This window comes from Poeciliopsis prolifica, unplaced genomic scaffold, assembly GCF_027474105.1.
Source record: "Poeciliopsis prolifica strain line A6 unplaced genomic scaffold, Auburn_PproV2 SCAFFOLD013, whole genome shotgun sequence".
Classification (NCBI taxonomy): domain Eukaryota; kingdom Metazoa; phylum Chordata; class Actinopteri; order Cyprinodontiformes; family Poeciliidae; genus Poeciliopsis; species Poeciliopsis prolifica.
This window is the reverse complement of record NW_026562388.1, coordinates 7,789,673-7,811,737: the sequence shown is the minus strand read 5'-3', so window position 1 is coordinate 7,811,737 and position 22,065 is coordinate 7,789,673. Positions and strand designations below refer to the sequence as shown.

The 22,065-nt window shown below is 36.3% G+C and overlaps 3 protein-coding genes across 6 annotated transcripts; all 3 read left to right on the top strand.

Moving 5' to 3' along the window:
* The first annotated feature begins 748 nt into the window (after window positions 1-748).
* LOC129365504 (uncharacterized) lies at window positions 749-4,707 on the top strand. The gene is made up of 7 exons (XM_055038736.1): window positions 749-790; window positions 1,539-1,678; window positions 2,707-2,820; window positions 2,916-2,955; window positions 3,103-3,165; window positions 3,297-3,426; window positions 3,504-4,707. Exons 1-7 carry the CDS (start codon window positions 757-759, stop codon window positions 3,583-3,585), a joined length of 603 nt encoding a protein of 200 aa, XP_054894711.1. The 5' UTR covers window positions 749-756; the 3' UTR covers window positions 3,586-4,707.
* A 1,713-nt stretch (window positions 4,708-6,420) lies between these two features.
* Window positions 6,421-9,737, top strand: LOC129365503 (uncharacterized). 3 transcript variants are annotated; one of them, XM_055038734.1, is made up of 7 exons: window positions 6,421-6,518; window positions 6,778-6,923; window positions 7,369-7,488; window positions 7,694-7,730; window positions 7,880-7,909; window positions 8,539-8,641; window positions 8,727-9,737. In XM_055038734.1, the coding sequence occupies exons 1-7, from the start codon at window positions 6,482-6,484 to the stop codon at window positions 8,818-8,820; spliced, it is 567 nt and encodes a 188-aa protein (XP_054894709.1). In that variant the 5' UTR covers window positions 6,421-6,481; the 3' UTR covers window positions 8,821-9,737. The 3 variants fall into 3 exon arrangements, with proteins under 3 accessions (XP_054894709.1, XP_054894708.1, XP_054894707.1); XM_055038733.1 differs by having other exon boundaries at window positions 7,697-7,730; window positions 8,539-9,737; XM_055038732.1 differs by having other exon boundaries at window positions 8,539-9,737.
* Window positions 9,738-16,888: 7,151 nt separating this feature from the next.
* On the top strand, window positions 16,889-22,055 carry LOC129365497 (S100P-binding protein-like). Of its 2 annotated transcripts, XM_055038725.1 has the most exons (7): window positions 16,889-16,957; window positions 18,187-18,793; window positions 18,911-19,163; window positions 19,251-19,384; window positions 19,458-19,558; window positions 20,498-20,594; window positions 20,824-22,055. In XM_055038725.1, the coding sequence occupies exons 2-7, from the start codon at window positions 18,189-18,191 to the stop codon at window positions 20,951-20,953; spliced, it is 1,320 nt and encodes a 439-aa protein (XP_054894700.1). In that variant the 5' UTR covers window positions 16,889-16,957; window positions 18,187-18,188; the 3' UTR covers window positions 20,954-22,055. The 2 variants fall into 2 exon arrangements, with proteins under 2 accessions (XP_054894700.1, XP_054894699.1); XM_055038724.1 differs by having other exon boundaries at window positions 18,187-19,163.
* Window positions 22,056-22,065: the final 10 nt, after the last annotated feature.

Here is a 22,065-nt window from a genome sequence, read left to right as displayed (position 1 = left end):
TGTGATAATTTATTTTCTCTTGTTTTAGAAAAAAAATACATAAAAAAACCTTTGGAAATTATACATGTATAATGTATGTACATTATACACATTATACATGTATATACATACATACAATGTATATACATGTATAATGTATATACATTGTACATGTATAATGTTAAATTTCAATTACACATGTATATTGTATGGTCAATGTACAAAATAATGAACTTTTGTATTTTATTTATTATTAGCTAGATAAAATCAATAAACTTCCTAAAATGTACTGCAAAGGAGGAAGAATCACTTGCACTGCCCACCTTCAAATCACAATGTGCGGAGGAAAACTAAAACCTTCCATTATCCTCAGCACATCACTACAATGTGAGACAGGGTAGCGGCAGCATCATGCTGTCTTGAAGTTGCACTATAGTATTTCAGTCAGGTTGAGGTCTGGATTTTGGACTGCAACATACTAATTCTTTTCTTTTGCCACTGCTACCAACAGTGTAAAATATGTAAATCAAAGAAGATTATTAAAACCAGAATTAGGTTTTAATAGGGAATTGAACTTTGAAAATGTGGTTGATCAGTTAAATAGCATTGAGGGGGAAAAGAAGATTTTTTTTTAAATACTGGGATCATTAATAGAATTTGAGGTATAGATGTATATTATAATCCAGTAGATGGCAGTAGTGTAACAACAATAATGGAGCTAAAATACAGAAGAAGAACAGCCATTTTGGCGGCTTTCTTGTAGACGGCGTGGCGAACATGTGGTCTCAATGGAGAGCTGCTGTGTTTCTTTGTACGTACTTTATTTTTGAACTACGACACTTACTAAGTGTTTAAGACTGTTTGATGACTAATAACTTTACTTGGAATGCTCTATTTATTAGATCTCAGTGTGTTCTTGTATAACCTTTGTGATACTTTCACTTCTTCCTCACACAACGCGGAGCCGCTAGCCGCCAGCAGCTCAAAGTTATTCATGCAGCAAAAATGCTAATGATAACTCACGGGAAGCAGCTTCCCTTTCCTGTTTTATCGTGTTATTTATCAACAAGGAAGATCAAGTTTGGTGTTCAAAGGTTATCTGTTAATTGTTCAATGTGGTGGTAGTTTTTCAGCAAAGCCCCGGAAGAGTGAAACAAAAACCAAAACAAAAGGAACAAGGAGCAATATTTAGTGGTTTATGGTGTTGAGTCAAAGAGCTGAGAGTTACAGACGACTGATGTAACAGATAAACAGTTTCCATAGGCAGTCTCTATAGGCTTGAGCTAAAAATGCAACATCTCAACTTAATTAATTGTTGAGGTAAAAATGTGAAGGTGATCAAAGATAAATTGCAGTTTCTGTGTCAGCACATGTCAGCATAAGAAATACATTTTGTATTTTCTTTATAATAACAATAACAAGGATTAGGGCCAATATCCAGCAGCACTGCCCTCTGTTGGCCACTGTCCAGAAATGGTCATGAACAGCCAGAGTTAAAAGATAAAGAATTTTAATTGGTGTTTTGGCATCTTTTCTGTTTAATTACTTTATTTTTTCAGCCTCCCTTCTTCAGATGTGCAGTGCAGTTGTCGTCCTCGACTGTCAGCCCACCAGAAATGGTGACGGGATGCTTTACAACATATTGGGCCTCTCTGATCCCTTAGAAGCCATTTGCGACTACCTGTGGAACAATGAGGATGTAAGTTTTTACCCTTGAAAATGTGCATTCTTCTTGAAGAGATGTTTACAAATCATGTTTCTAAAGTCCAAGTCAAGACCCAAATCTAGTCTCTGTCTTTTTGGACTGAAATAAACATTTTGTCAAAGGCATGCCATCGAGTCTGCCTGGAAGTGTGTTGCTGTAATTCATGTACAGTTTCCCCTTAGGTCTAATTTAGCTCATGAACACTCAATGCATCTTAAAGTTTAGAAAATTAAATTATGCTATGATGAATTATGTTGAAAATTGATAAAGCCTACATTTACCCTTTTTAGAAATACAAATATTCATTTATGTTCTATTAACATGTAAAAAGAAATTAACACTTGCTGATGTCAAACTGTTGAGTTAATAAAACAAGGTGGTCCTTGTTTTTAAAACCATGTTCTGGTTCATGGTTTATGGTAAGGAATTGGGCCGATGTGCTCCATCTTCCTGGTTTTAGTGAGAATGCGAGCAGCAGCATTTTGGATCAGTTGCACTAGTGTGCAGCACTTTACAGTACACTACTACTATGTTTTTATAAAGCACTTTCGAAACAACAGCTGTGACAAAGAATATAGACAACAATAAGATCAACTAAAGGTTTTGGCCAACTTGTTTCTAACTTTACATTTCACAAAACACATTGATTACAAATGGGGTTATTTTTTACTTTTCTCTATTTTTAAAGATGGTCAGAACAACTTGAGGCTCAGTCCATGAGTCTAAAGCCTTTTTTTGCAACTTAAGTCTAGTCTAAGTCCTAAATTAAAGTCTTTATCTCTGACTTCTTGATTTCCTTTGTCTTAGAGTACAGTGTACAGGTAAATTAAATTTGACTTCCAATGAAGTCTTGAATAATTAATTTAAAGGAATTAAACTCAATTTTATTGGAGTAAGTACTTTGGAATTGGGTATTGGCTGGCAAAGCTGAGTTAATGGTGATAATGAATATGAAACATGAATCTAGCTGATATTTTGACCTTCCTTTGATCTCTTCCTGTTTGTTTGTATTTTGACTCCAGATTATGCTTGCTAACAATGACGACAAAACTGCACTGGCGACGAGACACAACTCCAGCACTCTGGAAACATCTGAATGCCTTGCTGATGTGACTTGGAAGCAAGAGTGCTCACAGGTGTTACATTTTTCAGATGTGGGGATCTATATATCTATGCTTAAACTATATATCGTAAAATGTGTATAACAATCTCTGTTCTTTATTTCCCTCAGATGCCAGGAGGACTGAAGTATTTCTCAGCAAATTGCAGCAGTAAATTTTATATACTACAGTTTTTTCCCGTTAAAGTTTTTATATACAAGTTGCACATAAAATGAGTATCAGCATTTTTTCCATAGATTCATTCAGAATTAACTTTTTATTCATTTTTTTCTGATTAAAAATGTCTCCCATTTTCAGCAACGTGTGCCAACAAGAACTCTCTTCATGGAGACAGCACTACCACTAAACCTACTGACGAAGGTGAAACACCCTGAATTTATTTCTCGTCGTGTGATGCTTGATGTTAGAAAAGTTTAGAATGATAGTGTCGGATTTTCCTTTTGTTGATTACATTCTAAGCTGGATAATTATGTGTTGTTATGTGTCTATAGAGGAACAGTCTAACACTAACAGTCTAACATGGATTGGAATTGCAATCGGGGTACTGATCGGACTTACCATTTTCACACTTACCATTTTCCTGCTCTACAAATACAAATGCATTCCAGTCTCCGTTCCCAGGTTGGTTTTTTCCCATAACCTCCAAATAAAACACTGATTCTGACAATACTGAGACAATGCTTTGTTCGGCTTGACAGGATCCGCCACTGCAGCTTCATTGGACGAGCGTACAGAGCTGTGAGAAGGGAAAATAATGAACTGGGAACCTTCAATGTGTAAAGTGGAGGGATTCCGTTCAGAGACGTTTCACTATTATTCACTAGTTTTGTGTTCTGCATAATTACTATAGAAGATGTCATGTAACTTTAGGAAACAATTGGACCAATATCTGAAATAACTGTTTACACTGGAATTTAAAGTTCTGTCTGTTACTAACTACTGCCATCTGCATACACTGCTGTTTTTATTTCCAAAAGTACTTTCTACATATTAACTGTATTGATATAATGTTTTTAAGCAATGTGTATCTTACACAAACTTTTTTGCAGGCTAAGCTTTGAGTTTTTGTTGCATGTTTTGAGAAGATGCCAGATTTGTGCTACACACAGACGCGACACTATCATTGTTTTAAATTTAATTAGCTTCGTATCCTCGATGACAATCCCCCTGCTGATGAGGTCTGACTCATTGGTGCACAGGTTAATTGTTTCCGAGGCTGTGGAAGTCTCTTTGCTTCACCACACGCCTCTCAGTTTGTCTCTGAGAAGCGTTAGCAGTGCTGTAACCTCCCCAAAATCCCCCCTAAGTTCTCCCCTGGTGGAATTGAGAGACTAAAAGCTGTGGAAGCTTGGAGACCAGCAATGCAGCACCAGATAATGTTCTTTCAGCGTCCTGTTGCATTATGACCTATTTTTTAAAATGATATATTGTGTGTATATATATACATTAAATGAATATTATGGAAAGTTCTTAATATAACACTAATAAGATATGAGCATTAATTGTGATTAATGCTCACATATAATATGAACTATTATACATACAAAAGGTTTGCATGTGCTGTCATGTACTGTTGGATTCATTCCAGTGTAATGAGATCATGTCTCCTCATTACCGCCTTTCACAAACTGCTCTTTTTTATTCTAATGCTTTTAATAAATCATGCTATGATAAACATAAAGTGTCTGAGCTTTGTTTTAGCCTGGATCAGGTTCTGGTCAAAAGCTTGATTTAGCCTTAAGTGTGAACTTTGATGGTTGTTGGACTGTTCCTGAATGCTGAAACTCATTTCAGTTCATCTGGGGTTCGCGGTTTGGGTCAGGTGGTTGAAACCTGAACCCGAAACCAGACCAAAAAAACTTACATGAACTATTTCAATCCTGTTAGGAAAGGTGGTGAATACAAGGCACTGCAATTAGCTGCATAACATGCCAGTTTGGTGAAAGTGTGTATTTTAACCTGTATGTGTAACTTTGACCCTACGAAGATTGAAGAAATTCTGAAATAAACAATTTTAAAAATGTTTGACTCATAATTATTCCATGTGGGAAACAAGCATGAAGAAGTTTATGACATTCTTCATGAGGCTGAGTGTATTTAAATCTCAACCCAATCTTAAATCTGTCTTGAAGCACCAAGAAAGAAAAAATGACCACAAAATAGGTGGGGCTCTCTGAGATGGTGAGATGAATTTAACCAATAAACTGTTAGTGGCGTGAGGGTGATGTAACAGGAAGTGAGCTCATCAGGTCTTCACTTGTTTACCTGCATATTTGAACCATTGCCTCTGCTGATAGTAACTTTCTCAGAAAAACGTGAAGGATTAGAAAGGTAGTTGTTTACATACAAGCCATTCCACTTCAGCGTCACTCTGTTAAATGTGAAAGTGTTGACTGGCTGTTTTCTTGTACCCATTTCAGCGAATGAGTCACAGTAGGAAATCCCCTGGGTTAATAAGGGTCAAACTCCTTGGCAGTGTGTGAAGCTTTTAGGTAAACATTTTGTTTGTCCAAACCTGTCATAAAACATAAAGCCCATATTTCTCCTAAACATAACAGAGCCGTAGGTTCCTGGAAGACAAGTCTAAGTTGTATAATCTTCTGATTTCTGAGTTAATTTTATGTTTTTGGTTTTTTTGGTTAATTTTATGGTTCCATATTTGTTTCATCAAGTGTGTGTGTGGTTTTTTTTTAGGTAGTAGGGCCTAAAAGAAAACTCTGTTTACTTAACTCAAAAGTTCAATTTCTCTTTGCTGAATTTAACATTTTTATTATTTTTTTATTTTTCAAAGTTAAGGTTGTAGGTCATTATAGATTAATGAGTTCAGTATTTTTCAGTTTTGAGTCTGATTTGGTTAGCTGTTCAGAGTGATTTTTTTTTTTTATCAAACTGCACATATTGCAAGTTACTGAACTTGTAAAGTGTAAACATGTAAAGTTAACTAATTTAACTTTACATGTTATGTCTCTATGAAGAATGAAGTATCATTCTGGAGTTGTAGTCATTTTCCAGCCAATAAATTGATTTCGTATAATGGACTAGGAAAGGCAATCTACTGCCACATCAGCCTCACCAGGATTTTTTGTTTTCTCCTCCAGCTGCCCTTGAAGGTTTTCCTCACTTTTTACTTTTACACCTGTTAAAATGAATTGCTATTAGTTATTGTAGTTATTACAGCTAACTAAACCAGCTGTAGTCCTATTTTTTCTTGTTCACCATGTACTGCCATCATCTGTCTGCTACTTTCTTTACCCAGTTTTTACTTATCTGTCCTTTAAGCCTCCAGTCTCCAGTTTAAACTCACAGCTGCCTTCTAGTGGCCAATCTAGAGGCAGCAAGCAGATTAAAACGACACAAGTCACTGCCACACCACACACACATTGCTACGAGTATATGTTGTGTACAGGTGTGCATGATGTGCATTTAAAATTTTGATTTAATAGCGATCTAAATCATGTGATTTATTTAGGCCAAACTACAGAACCTGTTTGACTTTTGCTTCTTCAGCATTTTCTCCTCATTGGTGTAACCTTGCATCATCCGCGCTTCAAGGCAGTTCCAAAACTACTTCCTGTGATGTAGACTCGCGTGTTTGACTGTTCATCAGTATGTAGAGTCGCTGTGGAAGAGCCACACTTCTGCTTTCCACCGGGAGAAACTAAAGTCTGCGGCTGAGATGGAGCTGTGGAAGAAAGCTGCGCTGTTCACACACGGTAATGTTTGAATAACTTTGTCTTTAAGCTGCGAGACAAACAGACAGTTAAAAATCAAACAAACAAACAAAAAAACTTTACTCTGAGATTCATTGCATCATCATCATGACTGCAAATATTCAAGATGTGACTCGTTGGGCAGAGATAAACTATGCGCATTTTTTTTCGAGTGACAATAGAAATAACCGCATTGAGAAACAATTACACTTTGTGTTTAGTATATTTACTGACATTTGTTGTTTCATGCCTTTTTTCATAGCATTCCTTTTCAGTTTCTGCTGTGCTGTGGATTTGCTGTGCACGGTGAAAAGAGATGGCAGCCAGATGGTTCACAGCATCTCGCTGGAGTCTCATGCTTCAGGTTTCCAGTCAGCCACATGTGATTCCACATGGAGCAACGAAACTGTAAGTTACAACTGTATAAAGACTCCCAAGTTGGGATTTAAACATGGGATCTTATTGTGCTTCTATGCAGTCCTAACTAATATGCTTGAATATATTATACACTTTAACAAATACTGTCTGAAATAGAGACTGAGATTGGTGAAATCAGTATTTTGTCCTACATGTCATTCTAATTCTTCAAGGGTCCAGAATGGGGTCCGTTTTTTGCAGAATCGTCACTTATGATTGGTTTAGTGTAGCAGGAAATTGAGTATGAATATTCCATTCATCCATCCATCCATTAATTTATTCATTCATTATCTGTCTGTTCACCTGTATCCCTGGTGGAGTTGCTGGTGCCTATCTCCAGCTGCGTTCCGGGCGAGAGACGGGGCAGACCCTGGACAGGTCACCATTCTGTCGCAGTGTATGAATAATCTTTTTCTATTTTGTATTTTGATTTCAGACCATGCTCTCTACCAGCTCATACCAACATTCATCACTGATGACAAACAGCTTCCACACTCTAGAGAGATCCGACTGCCATGACTACATTTTATGGAAGGCACAGTGCTGGTCAGCAGAGGTATAAAAAGTTTTGCAAAAGATAAAAAAAAAAAAAAATCATAAAAAATGTCCAAACAATTCATTGGAAACTACAGACTTTCTTTAAACTCTGAGAAGCATACAAAATCTGTATTTACATTTTTTTTAAAATTAGCAATATTTACTCAAATTAAAGTTTATTTTAAAGAGAATAATAAAATAAACAATCTGTTTATTTTCCTCAGAAGATGGAACTGACAGAATACACAGCCAACTGCACCAGTAAGTATTGGTTGCACAAATTATTTCCTCAAAACACCTGAATCAGTTTTTTCTTTCAATAAGTTGTTTCCCTACTCTATTGTTTTCTTGCTTGAGTTTCAGTTTGTTCATTGTTTTATTTGTAAATGTCTTTTTTTTTTTTTTTTTAGCAACATGTGCTGTGATGAACTTGGGTCAAGGTGAGTTTGAAGCACAACATTGTATTTACATGACATCTATTTCGAACCATTATCAACCAAGTATTTAGAGTAACATAAAATGCATGTATGCAGATTGATGCATTCTTCACAGCAGCTGTAAGACTTTATAACAGTCTCTGCTCCTAACAAGTATTTACATCCCTACTGTGATTTGTTGATTTTCTTCCTTGAAATAACATTCCTGGTGTTATTTGCACATTTCTGCTTGCAGTTTTTTACAGTTCTTATAATCTCGCTACAAGATTTCTGCACATCTTGTAAAGTTTTTTTTTTCTAAATTAACCTACTCAGCTCTACATTATTTTATAATAACTCTACTTTTAATAACGGTGTAGAATTATTTTTCTTATGTTTTACTCTTGCTTCTGAGAGTAGTTTATTATTCTTAATATATTTTCTCACTTTGTGTGAATATGCTTGCTTTCACTTATCTTAATTTCCTCTTGTGACACCTGAATTTTTCCAACTGTCGGACAATAAAGGGTATTTCTATTCCATTTCTTCATTTCTATGTAATTTAAAAATCCTCTAAAAGAAACCATGTCAGACGAGACCTTTTGATGAATACATTGTAAGTTTTCTAATTATTTAATGGTATCTGTTGACAGTTGGAGACTCAAAAATCTCGATTTACCCCATCATTGGAGTCTTATTGCTTCTGGGCATGTTGGGTCTCATCCTGTCCTACAAATTCAAAGCAGACATTTGCAGGTTTGTTTTCTTCCCCTCTGTAACATCCTTACAAAAGCCAAATGTTCTGAGAGTAGTGAAATCGTGCTGTGTTTTGTGTTCGCAGGATGTTAACATTTTTGAGACGTCTCTACATGCCTGTACCAAATCAGAATGATGCAGCCCCATCCAAAGTGGTGGTAGAGTCAGGAGGAAGCTGATGTACTTGCAGTTTCTTTTATTATCAGACAGCATCTTAGAAAATAATTATTGTGCCTCTTGCCGTTAGAGTTTTTCTGCTAAAAACTGTACTTAAGCTAAACATTGTTGCCTATATTTGATGGCAGCATCAATTATCAATGCACTGTTACTGCCATTAGCATAGCACTCCAGTTTTACATTTGTGTACATTTAAAAAAATACATATATATTTATCTTACTGTGTTTTTTTTTTAGTAAATTAGTTTATATTATCATTAATTTAAAGAACAAAGATGCTTATGTTTTTAACCGCAGCTAATCATTTTGGACAGAAATCCAACATTAATTGATGTTTTAAAAATCAATAATCTTCCCAGCCTTAATAATAATTTCTTCTGCTGAAGTAGTGTGACTTACTGTTACACAGATGAATTATTTATGGGGCTGTGGAAGCCTCTGTGCTGCACCAGTGTGTGCACCATGTGAGCCATCAGCATCCCCCTGAACCCACCCCCACTGTGAAAGCCTGAAAGCTGTGGAAGCTTAAAGATGAAGCACCAGTGAGTGTTCCTTTAGCATCCTGTAGCATTATGAACCAATGTTTATAAACTATATATTGTGCATATAAGCTATACACAGAAAGTGACTATTATTAATAGCTTTTATTATTACACTAACAAGATATGAGCATTAATTATGATGATAAAATATTAGACTTCAGAGTCAAATCCTGACTCTGCTATTAATGTTATTATACATACAGAAGGTTTTTGTATGTGTTATACCTGTACTGTACTGTGTGGACTCATTTCTGTGAAGTTAGATAGTGTCTTTCTATTTTTTCTACTTTTATCACTGTTTCACATTTCATAAGCTGCACTGTTTACTGTCGCAATATTTTGACCAGCTTAATAAACTATACCAGTTGCCAACATAAGATGTTTGTGGTCTGTTTTTGCAGATGTTTGCTTGCTGTGAAACATTGACAAATACTCAAATATTTCATTATTGGGATGGACGCAGTTTTTTTTGTTTTTCAGGGATTTTTAAGAGCAGAAACTTGATATGCATGTTTTCTTATAACCACATCAAAATTGTACATGAGGCTCGAAATTTACATAAACCAAGTTTTTGATAGCCATCAGCCGTCTACTGGCCCACTCTTCTGAGCAGTGACTGAGTTCACTTGAACAGGTTGCTTTTATTGTTTTGACATAGCATTTAAGAGTTACGCTTTTAATAGAGGGTAATTCAACTTCAACTCTACTGAACAAAGTTGAAGTTGGAACTGTCAAAGTCCATTCAAGAATCTTGATATTAGCCTCGTTTATTCTTTCAATCACTCCATTTTGATGAGTTTGTGTGGTTGTAAACGCCCAATTTTGTCCAAATTCAACCCAAGCTAACAAAAATGGTCATCCTCAGATAAAAGGAAAGTACAACTGTTTGGTGGTCACAGTTTAGTAAGACCACCAAGTAATGTCATGATCACAGTTTCCTGTTTAATAGTATTGGTATTTTACAGGAAGTGGATGGAATGATGAATTAAAAGAGCTGCGTTCAAATTGTTCATCTCAAGCCAGCAGAAATATTTAGAAAAAATATTGTGAATGAATATTGTGTAAATGAACCCACAGTGGCACTTCTGTGTCATGCGTGCAGTTCACAACAAAAGCCAGGAAATGTGCATGTCAGAACACAGTTTTGATTATCCGGCGTGTGCTAACGTGGTATGATCTATTGTCAGCTTATCAAAAAAGAGAGTGTCATCAAAGCATAAACTGCCATTTCTGATAAGGCAAATAAACATCAAACCAGATCTAATCCAGAAGCTGATACATTTACAGTTTTAAAAGTTTGGAATAAAAAATATTAAGTTGTTTATTTGTTTAACCCTCTGGAATAAACGGTTGAAATAAGTCATGTGGCATAACTGATGTGGCATGAGTACTTTGCGTGTATGATCAGTCAAAGTTTATCTCTTTGAAGACAAAGGATGTTTAAAAATAGCTACACTTACTTTGTGGGGCAACAAAGGTGGAGCATATGTCTTGTGATTTTTTTGTAGCCAATGAAAACTAAAACCACTGGTGGTGTGAGATTTGGCACAGGAAATGATGTAACCTTTTTTCTTTCTCAGCAGCCACATACATATTTGAATATATGGCCATACCAGCCTCCCTGAAATAATCACATTTTAATCAAAGTTTAAAGGCTTTCTTAAAAAGAAAAGATATTGTGTAAATGAACCCTCCTAGCCACTTCTGTGTGACTGTGTCATGCATGCAGTTCACAACAAAAGCCAGGAAATGTGCATGCCAACCTAGTTTTGGTTATCAGGTGTGTGCTAAGTGGTGTGATCTATTGTGGGCTTATCAAAGCAGAGAGCGTAGTCAAAGCATAAATATTCATAAGAGCAGGGGTTACTGTGGGTCAAACCCTGAACTGCAATCACAGTCAGATGTATTTCTGTATTTCCCTTCCATGGAAAGTAAGCATGTAGCTTCAGTTGTTATAGCTGCAAACTAGTGAACAGTCAGTCAGGACTTATGCTTGTGAAAAGCCAAATCACTAGCTGTCGGATTTGTTTATTCAGTAGTTGATAAGAGAGCATGTTTATCTTTCACAGTCTATGAATCCTTATTGTGTCAGTTTCCAAACATTTGCAGCAGCTTCCTTTACAAGAATAATGCAGCTCATCATTTTAATCAAGTAGAACTCCATTAGAAGATAATACCTGGGCTCATTTGCTCGCTCCAACCCTTAACATCATCAGCCTGGTGTGGAATAGAAACTAGAATACACTATGTGAGGAGCTGAAAGTCTGAGTAAAAAGCCAAATTACAAAAATAGAGAAATTTGCCTCACTGATTCTTATGAAAGGAGAGTGTAACCTTAACTTACACTTTACCGTGGCAATAGCCAATAGCCTTTCTCCTGTATGAAAATGATCTATTTCTGCAATTTCCGCTTTGACTGGTATTGTATTGATATTAGCTATCTTACACAATCCCAGTTCAGACAAACAAAAAATACTGAGTGATCTGCTACAAAAAAGAGGAAGGAATGGCAAAACATAAATAGATTACATTACCAGAATATTGGCAAATGTTCAGTCACGTGATTTAGACAATTGCATATTGATAAATTATTATCATTATTATTGTTATTATTATTATTGTTATTATTATCATAATACAGAGATAGTGATCCACCCATAAGAAAGTTAGAATTGATAAAAAATTATATTTATATGGGAAAGAATTAGATACGGTTGATAGTTTTCGTTTTTTGGGAGTAGTCTTTGATAAGAAACTAACTTGGGAAAGTCATATAGATCACATTATGGAAAAAAGTAAAAAGGTTCTTAACATTATGAGGTGCTTGACAGGGTTGACATGGGGTGCAAACTTTGAATCACTTAAAAATATTTATGTGTCATTAATTCGATCTAGAATAGATCATGGGAGTGTGGTGTATGGATCAGCAAGCAAAACTAGGTTAAACAAATTGGATATTATTCAAGCAAGAGCTTTGAGAATTTGCTTAGGGGCAGTTAAATCTACTCCAGTATGTGCGTTACAAGTAGAGTCAGGAGAGATGCCATTATGTATTAGAAGACAGCAGATCATGGTAAATTATTGGATAAGTTTAAAAGGACAAAATGAAGATCACCCAGTTAAGAAAGTGTTGCAACATTGTTGGGAGAGAGGAAAAGGGAAAAGTAATAGTTTTGGGTGGGTGGGTGAGAAGACCGCCCTCTAGGGGGCGGTCTTCTCGCTCTGCTTCCTGATCTCTCGATCAGAGAGAAATGGACGCGGTGTGGATAGGACGCATCCTTTGTAAGTGTGATTTTGAACTATTTGTTAATATTGACTCAGATTACGTGTCTCACTCGAGTGTCAATGACATAATTGTTTGGGTTTGTGGTAGAAATCGCCGGCGCACGTTTTCTCAGCAGACAGGTGTTCGGCTTTTGCATTCGGGCTTTTCCAGAATTACTTTTGAAATAATGCTGCTTTTCGTCTACAACCAAAAACCCTTTTATATATAAATACTGACAACGTTTTGAAGCAGAAAGAAAGGAGATATTCTTTCCGTTTAGGTGACCACATCAGCATCCGTGTTCCCAGCGGGGGGGAATTCCAGCTGCTTTTGTTGCTTTTGAAGATGAACAAACCCTGGAAGCCTCGGCATTTCTTCATTTCATTCCTATACCTTAGCATCGACCAGCCATAATGTAACCACACTATAAACAGATTTTCATTATTTTCTATTATTTTGTGTTTGTTTGTTCCCAGGTTTGGTTGGCCTGGTCAGTGCTGGTAAATTAACCTGCACTGTCAGCCGGAATGGTGAGAAGACAACTTACATCCTCTCTGCAGACCCTGGTGCGCCTGGCACAGATATCTCTGACTGGGATTATTCTTGGATTAACGGAACTGTAAGTTATGACCAGTAACATGTCAACATTTGAACTTCCTTGTTATTTACTAAAAAAAATAAATTAAAAAAACATCAATGAAGACATTTTTATTGATTAACTAACATGTTCAATATTAACATTTTATACATGTGTATATATATATATATATATATATATATATATATATATATATATATATATATATATATATATATATATATATATATATATATATATATACACATGTATAGATAGGTCTAGATATATACATTTATCTAGACCTATATATACTTTTTCATTTTAGAACTTCACAATTGCTGACAACTCCGGACAAATTCCTCCAGTGTTGAATAGCAACATCTACTCTCTAAGCACCTCCAAATGTCTTCAGGGCATCGTTAGCATTATTTCAAAGGTAAGTTTTAATCAAATTGGAACACAATGCAACATGCTTTCCTGCAAGAACATTAGTTTTCATTCAGATAGTGTATAAATTAAAATGTGTGCTGACAACATTTATCTCTGCTATGTGTTTCCCTCAGAATACTGGCGTAAAAGAGGAATGCAGAACCATCTGCAACGGTATTCCTCATTCTGTTGATACTTTCCCCCATTTATCAAAGATAAAATGATTTTTATTTATTCGATAATTTTAATGAAGTTTGTTTTTACAGTAACATGCTCTGGCAAGGACTTCTACCATGGAGAAGAAGGTACTAATCCATGTATCAATGAATAGAAAATGTATACTTCTAATTTATCTAGACCTGTAAAACTTACCAAGCCAAGCAAAAAAGATCAACAGTTTAGTTGTGAGTTTGTTTTTTGGTGCCTGAAAATGTATCACACCATGTTACTTCATTTCTACTCAAGTTAGGGCTAAGATTTAATTAATCTGTTAGAACTTCTTTTTTTTATTTAAAGAATGTATTTTTTTTTATCTGATAATCCCATAATATTATCAGATAATAGCATTTATTCAAGTTTGATAGCCTGTATCAAGCCTATATCGTGGTTAATCCCATAATCCTGTCTATTAGTAGGTGGACATTCAAAGATTTGGATTGCAGTTGGAGTCGCAGTCACAGCTGTACTTGTGCTGGCAGTTCTTGCTGGCCTGTACTTCAAAAGGTGGAGATATGCCTTTTTTCATGTTGACTCGTAAAACAACTTTTATTTACCTCATCTGAACAATCTGAACCAATCTCTGTTTTTATTGTTAGGAAAAGCGACTGCAGCCGGTGTGGAGGGCTTTACCTAACGGTGAAAATGAATCCTGATCCAACACCTGGTGTCTAGATGAGAAACGGAGATAGAGCAAACGCCATTTAAAGGAATTTCCATCCATATACCTTATCAGAGATATTTCCTGTAAGAGCTTGTGTGTGTTTGGGACCGTTGGGGGGATGATTGCATAATTTACTACTTTCAACATATTTGAGGCTCTGATCTTCTGTTTAGCAAAATTTTATTCTGTGTTTTTATGTGGTATACATTTGAGAAAGAACTGGTCCCACTTCTTTCTTGAGGCTGTGGAAGCCTTTTTGCTGCACCAGAGTGTGCACTCTGAGACCCACTAGCAAAACATTTCGACCTAGACCTCATTAAGTCCATGCTAACCCCCCAATCGTCACACACACACACATACTCGCACAGGACTAGGAGTAAAACATATCGCTGTGGAAGCTAGAATAATTCTATATATGTAGCTTGATTTGGTCATAATGTTATGCCAGATCAGCATATATTATAAAGTCAATACCAATATTGACCTATTAATATGATATTGATATCATAACTATAATAAAATATCAATATTTATGTGGAATATATAGTATAAATTATTATAAATTTGTAGTTTTTACATCTGTGCAGTTTATTCTATTGTGATTACTTGCTTGGTTTGCTCTTTGTGCTTTATATAATCATGCACAAATCATGCAGTAGCATTTGCAGTTTTACATTTATGTAATTTTATTCTATTGTGATTACTTGCTTGGTTTGCTCTTTGTGTTTCATAATCATGCTTGTTTGTTTTTCTATCTATGTGCAACTTCCTGAAAAAAGACAATAAACATCAACTTGAAACAAAAAATAAAGTGTCTTGATGTAAGGGCTGTGGATTTTTGGGATGGGTTTAAATGTCGGATGATTATTTTCAGCCAGTGAGGATGAAAGACCAGGGTGATGAGAGAGAAAGAAATTATTTTTTTCTTCGTAACATGACACCCAGAGTGCAACTATTTGAATGGTGGAACTTGTTTGGCATATAGGAATGCATAACTGTTACCTAAATAAACTGGTTGCTCCAATTCAGAATCACAAATGATGATAATAGTGAATGCTGACTCAGGTTTCTTGATAGATTGAAATGCTGTTGACACTGTGTTTGCTGGCGCTATTAAAAAGCTATGTGGTGTGATCAGTTTGAACCAATCAGAAACCTGGAGCAGAAAACAATCTAGATGTAAAGGCTGTCCTCTTCTTCTTTAGGAGAGAAAGGAAATACCCACACACAGGGGTTACTATAGGTCATTATGACAAGTCCATCCTGTGAAAACAGTTCCCATAGCAACATACAAAGTATGTACTGGAAGACAGGGGGTCATAATTCTGGGAACTGAGCTCATTTACCGTAAGAGGTGCAGGAATCATGTGATGTTTTTTCTTTTTTTTTTTTTTGCAGTCTGGGTGTTTGTGTGGGTAGGTTTAGGAGTTGGTTTGTATGCTGAATGCAGTCTGGTGAAAAGTTGCAACAGGGGCATGAAATCTATAGTAGTTTGGCCAGTCAATGTTTCATTTGAATTGATCATGGAGGGAGGGTCTTTCCATAAACACATATTTTATCACGTAGGAAGAGGATGTAAAACTGTGTACTGTAAGTACCTTCTGTCTCACACAGAGTAAAAATCGCGCACAAATAGAACCACGCCAAAATGTGATGTTTACATAACTTCTGCAGAGTTCAGATAGGAGGGCACTTACAGGAAACAGTAGTGTGTGACTTTTGCTTTCTTTAAGCTTTGCAGTTTGTATTGCACCTTTTTCCCGGTAGCTTTAATAAAGCTTTCAGTAAATCATTATTAAAAGTTCATCTCTGACCTTTGATGTCTCACTTGGATCTCTGACTGTAAAATGGGCTGTCATCTAACTGCTCTGCAAGACTTGACTCAAAACTAAATGTTATGTTGGTGATCAGTGGCACATAACAATACAAAGTCTTGAGCAAAAGCTGTGAACATTTATGTAAATGTGATTTTTAAAAAATACATTTGCAAAACTCTGAACATTTTTCCAGTTACACCAGTTCTGTCAGAATTACAGAAAACTATTAAGAGAATCTTGTCGACACGTAAAACTTTTCAAACAAATCATACAGTTTAAAGACATTTTTCTGTTATATTCTGATTAAGTGGCATTGGCAAGAGTTTATTTTTATGATTTTTATGATATGATATTGCACATTTGCGGATTTTTTACTTTAGACAGTAAAAAATTATTACAATGAGAAGCATAATGAGAAAATATGTGAACTGTATAAATAACAAGAAAAAGGAAAAAAACAAAACAAAATGGTGTAACCTGTAACCTTTAACCTTCGCGTGAGCGTTCTCATGTAAACACCTGCGCTCGTGTCAGTGTCAGAAAGCTAACAGGAGCGGGCAGAGTGGCGCAGCAGGTTGCACGTTTGTCTGGTTGGTTTTCCAAAAATAATTAAAAAAAAAAAAAAGGTAAGTTTATTTCATTCCAGGGGTGCAATACTTAAAAGTTTGTCTTTTCCAGCTCAGCTCAATCGTAAGTTTCCGGCTGAGTCCTTTACATTTTGTAAAGACGATAACGTAAGTTAGCTTCTGTCGCTGAAGCTATGCTAGAACTGATGCTACCTCAAAAATAACCGCCAACATGGATATTTGGCACAGGGGATAAAAAGCATTTGGTTACAGTTTCCTTTATCTGCGTGAGATAAAATGGAATGTGCTTTGCACATTTGCGGATTTTGAAAGTAAAGTTTTGCTTGCTTTTTCGCCTGAATTGTTTCACGGTTTAAGCTATTATTTGCTAAGAAGAGGTCTTGTTTTATGGAGGGAACTTTTCACCTTAAGGTGGGAGCCTCAGAAAGACCTTGTGTTCAATAAAACTGCGCTTGTCTTAATTTTAATATACCTTCAGTGAAAAATAGTTGTTGTTTGTAGAACTTACAGCAGTTCGCGGTGTTTTGTTTCAAATCCGCTGAGATACTAAATTTAGCTACGACCTTAAGCCTCCTAATTTAAATATTTTTTCAATAGATCCCCAAGCGTTAACAGTCCTTTTAAACGTTTTGTTAACCTTTCAATTTGAAACATTTTATTTTAAATGTCTACTTAGATATAAATATGGATATATGAACTGCATTAGGCTTTGTGTGAGGAGTTTGCGACAGACTGGTGACCTGTCCAGGTTAGAAAATGGATGGATATCTTTTAGGAATTATGGAAAATTAAAGAAGCTTCATTAGGTATCATCATGCTGCTACAGAACTATTTCCTGTGTTTTTTCATGAGTATAGCTGAAGTGATGAGACCAGTTAATTCTGTGACCATGAACAAAGTCTCTATATGTCAAATTTAGATATTCTTTGTTCTGTTTTATTTTAAATAAGAGTCTATTTGGATTTTTAAGCTATTTATCTAGGAAGTTCAAATCTTTGGACAAAGGACCAGAGAGGGGATGATGAGTTAATAGAGAAAGTGGTTGTGTTGACTCACTGCAGGACCAAATGGTGCAAGTCAGAATAATTGAACTGTATTGTTGACCTTGGGAGAGAAGGTACATTGTGTCATTCTTTACTGCCGTAGCCTGGCATGAATTTGATTTGACACTCTGTGCATCCTCTGTGCATCCTTTATACAGTTTTTGTTTTTTTGTAAGATGTTGAAGAAAACTGTAGATATTTCATGTGGTTTTCTTTTCTTAACAGGCATGGACAATGAATCAAATGCGAACACAATATTCAGTCATCAAAATCCACCAAATACGAACCACCTAAAGCCTCTTTCTGTCTATTCCCGGATGGTCATGTCTGACCAACAGAAAGGTCCTCGTTCCTCAATAGAGCCTTCTAATCCTTTTGTCAACTTCAAAATTAAAATAGTTAACGACTCTGGGAGAAAAAGGAAACTGGGGGATAGTGGCACGACCAATGATTACAACAGTCCATGTAAAAAGCAGAGTAGTTCCAATGCTCTGTCCCCAGACCTTGGCTGCTTTATGGACTACTCTAGCCCTCTTACTAGGAACAATTCACTATCCCCCTTCGCAACCTCGTACCCTGTGCTTAAAGAAGAGACTCCAGCTGGGAGGGAAACTAAAGAACCTGTGAGCTCTCGGCTGGATGTGGAGCATGTTCAGTGTGGGTGCTCCAAAGAGGAGGTGGAGAAAACTGAGAAGATCGTCAAAAACATGTCATCTGTGTTTGACAATGACGTTGATGACATCTTGTGCCTCAATCCACCGAAACTGGAGATGGTAGAACCAACCATTCAGGAGGCAAAACCTGATGCTGGACTGGTGGAGGATGATGGAGGGTATGTTTCCTCTGTCTTGCATTCAGGAGAATGCAAGACAGAGAATCCACCAGAGCAGATGAGGCACGAGCAAGCGTCAACATGTGGTCCGCACTTTTCTTTTTTAATTAAGGACAGTAGCGAGACTGTGAGCGGACCACTCCTGGAGCCTGTTAAGTGTGATGGAAGCTTTTTAGAGGGAGAAGATGAGGTTTTTAATATTGGACAGCCAATATTTGAATCCTCTGTATGCCAGCCATCTGCTGAAGTGGAGCAGAAGAGTGGGCTATCAGAAGCTCTTAAGATGCCTATAAACATATCTCAGACCTACAACTCCGGAGACTACACTCTGGACACTTTATATGAAACCACATTGCCCTTACAGGTGCAGGTAAGTTGCCTCAGCTGTTCTAGTATATAAAGATCAGTTCCTTTCATTCTGTAGTATTCACTCTAATAATCTTTGCTCTCCATTAAGGTTAAATCAAAAGTGGTGGTTCCAGGTCAGAGTGAGTGGATCAGCAAACCAGCATCCTCTACCCAACCAGAACAGAAAACAAGCTCTGCAGACAAAAAGAGGGATAAAACAATCAAGCGTGGAAGGGGTCACAGGTAGTTCAGTATCTAAACTGACCTCTAGATGGAGCTGTGACTTCTTTTATGTACACGCATTCATGTCTTTTAGGCCCAAAATCCTTGACAACAGTATGGAATGGGAACATCATAAAAGGCAGTACATATTTTCTGTCAAAAGCCACATGACTGAAAATCCAGGTAGAGCTCAAGGTAAGAAACTATTCCCAGAGAAGGGATGAAATTCCTTTTCAGACCTCCTAGTTGGTGAAAGACATCTGCTTTCTCCTTTACTAGAGTTCTTACTGCTTTACCAATGCTCAACTCTGGAAAAATGTTTATCCAAGGAAAAATATCTAAAGTTTACAGGAACAGAGAACATCAGTTGTTGGGATCATTTGAATGTTTCTGTCAATGTGCCGTGTTGGTCTTAAATTTCATTCCTATTAAAAGTTCTGAGTTTGAACTTACTGTAACCTGAGAGACTCAATATTCATACATGTTATGGTGTTTCCTCCGCAGGACCATTTTCACACTTACCAGTTTTATGGAGCTATCCATTTATCTGGGTTGTTCCCACTGGAGGAAGAAAATTAGATTAACAGGGACAATATGGAGCTAACATGGCATTTACTGCAATAGTAATACAAATTATGATTAAAAAGTTCTGAAAAATTATTTTCATGGAAGCAGCAGTTGGATAGAAATTTATAAAAGTACTAACTGCAACAATAATTTGTCATAGGTAATTGATTCTTGAAGTCAGTTTTTTTTCTTTTTAATTTAACACTTTTATGCTTTCTCCATTTGTGTAAAATTAAAGCCATGGAAATGGTTCTGAAGTTCCCTCCCGGCTCATATATTAGTATAACTTTTTTTCCTAATCTGTTTATGGGCTAGTGGAAATGAACTGAGGTTCCCAAAGTTTGGTTATTCAGTTAATTCACATTCTAATAAGTAGAGCAGAGGCATTTTCCCCCCCACAGGTAGTTTGATCATGTTTTTCAGTTAAATAATAATTTTGGCACTATTTTGTATTTTCTCAGGTTGTCTATGAAATAGAAATTGGTTGAAAATCTGAAACATTTTACTCTGTCAAACACACAACAGCACTATAATTTATGATCTGCAAAATGCCTTTTTGTTCTGAAGGACCCATGACTGAACTTCTGGACTTGATGACGCATGTTGCCGGTCAGACGGGCTCTAATGGCTCTCAGTGGCAGCACCCTTCGGATCTCACATGCAGGTGCGCACATCTTTAGCTTGAAATACACCGGATTGATCTGTGGTTTGAAGTTATGCTGCTTTTTTTAAGAAAACTCAGAAGTTGGAAAAGAACCCAAATACGCAGACTTGTAGTTTCTATGTTGTCCACCATCACTTTTAAAAACCTGAAGAGTTGCCTATAAAAACTTTTGCCTAGATGCAATATCACAGTGAGTAATAGGCATATTTAAGATGCTGTTGTTTTTCAGAAATTACCAGAAACGCTTTGGGAACGAGACACCAACCATGACCCTGAGTGAATGGCAGGCACAGAATAATACTCAGCACAGGCGCTTCTCCAAAATCCCCAAAATTTTCGAAAGGAGCCCCTATCCTTGAATGTGCACTTGCAGAATAACCACGTTGTATTTGCTCTACTCTTTATAAATCTATATTGTATTTTATTAGACTATATATCAATGTTAGCACTGTTTCTTTTTTCTTGATTTTGTTGCATGTAATCTTGTCTGTTGGCTTTAAATGTTGCCTTTGTTTTTCTTAATATTTTGCATGCACTTTCTTATATTAACACATGTTTTAAGAGATTTGGACGTTACTCATGGTAAAGATTTATCTCGTGTGTTTCCAGGACATAGGTGGACCTACATATATGTGTTACTTTTTATTTTTTTTACTAGAAATGAAGCAACCATAGTTTAATACTCTTTTCATCTGTTGCTATTGATTTAAAGGATCAATCAGAGGGCTGTGGTTTTGTTTGGCAGGGAGACCAGTAATGATGTTTGGACTGTTCAGTTCATGTAGAAGCTCTGGCTTTGTGTGATTGTCAGCTTCATTTTGAGTTCTCCTCTTACGGCAGTGTCGGTGTGTTCTGCAGGTGGATGCTGACAGATTTGATGTGTGAATCTTATCAGTATGGTTGCCCTGCACTGAATAATCCATGCTGTTTTAGTCAAGACTTGTGCAACTATTTATAGTACAGCAGTGTATTTCTTTTCCTTTTTATGAGCAGGATCACTGCAGCAAAAGAGTTGTTGATCTGGCATGCCATGCAGTTGTACAGCTGTGTTTAGGCTATCCAAAACAGGGAGGGAATATACTTAATACTAAGAAATGTGTTACTTTGAAGCTCAGTCTGGTTCTAATGTTGAGAAATTGATTTCACAAGTTTACTTACCTTTTCTATTACAAGTTGCTGACTTCTGTAAGTCAGCAACTTGTCAGAAATCAGAAATCAGGTTGCTGGGGGTTCTGATTTTGGATGATTTTCTTATAGATTTAATTACTCTCCTATTTCAGAGGAAAGGTTTAGTTTTAATCAAAGTTTTGTAAACCTGTTTACCTTAAAAAAAAAAAAAAAAAAAAAAAGAGTCACAGTCTTGACTTTCTTACCCAGAAAGATTGTGTGCACCAAATTAAGAGCTCATTAAAATCTTTTTTGATTGGAAAATATTAGAATTTTATTTCATTTAAGCATTTACAAGTAAGCA

Bases quoted from the DNA above. Each gene is read 5' to 3' on its own strand.
- LOC129365504 (XM_055038736.1), top strand. From the start codon at position 757: ATGTGGTCTCAATGGAGAGCTGCTGTGTTTCTTT. The intron at 791-1,538 runs GTACGTACTTTA...TTATTTTTTCAG, and splicing joins GAGAGCTGCTGTGTTTCTTT to CCTCCCTTCTTCAGATGTGC. The intron at 2,956-3,102 runs GTAAATTTTATA...TCCCATTTTCAG, and splicing joins TTTCTCAGCAAATTGCAGCA to CAACGTGTGCCAACAAGAAC.
- LOC129365503 (XM_055038732.1), top strand. From the start codon at position 6,482: ATGGAGCTGTGGAAGAAAGCTGCGCTGTTCACACACG. The intron at 6,519-6,777 runs GTAATGTTTGAA...CTTTTTTCATAG, and splicing joins AGCTGCGCTGTTCACACACG to CATTCCTTTTCAGTTTCTGC. The intron at 6,924-7,368 runs GTAAGTTACAAC...TTTTGATTTCAG, and splicing joins CCACATGGAGCAACGAAACT to ACCATGCTCTCTACCAGCTC.
- LOC129365497 (XM_055038724.1), top strand. From the start codon at position 18,189: ATGGACAATGAATCAAATGCGAACACAATATTCAGTCATCAAAATCCA. The intron at 19,385-19,457 runs GTAGTTCAGTAT...CATGTCTTTTAG, and splicing joins AAGCGTGGAAGGGGTCACAG to GCCCAAAATCCTTGACAACA. The intron at 20,595-20,823 runs GTGCGCACATCT...GTTGTTTTTCAG, and splicing joins CCTTCGGATCTCACATGCAG to AAATTACCAGAAACGCTTTG.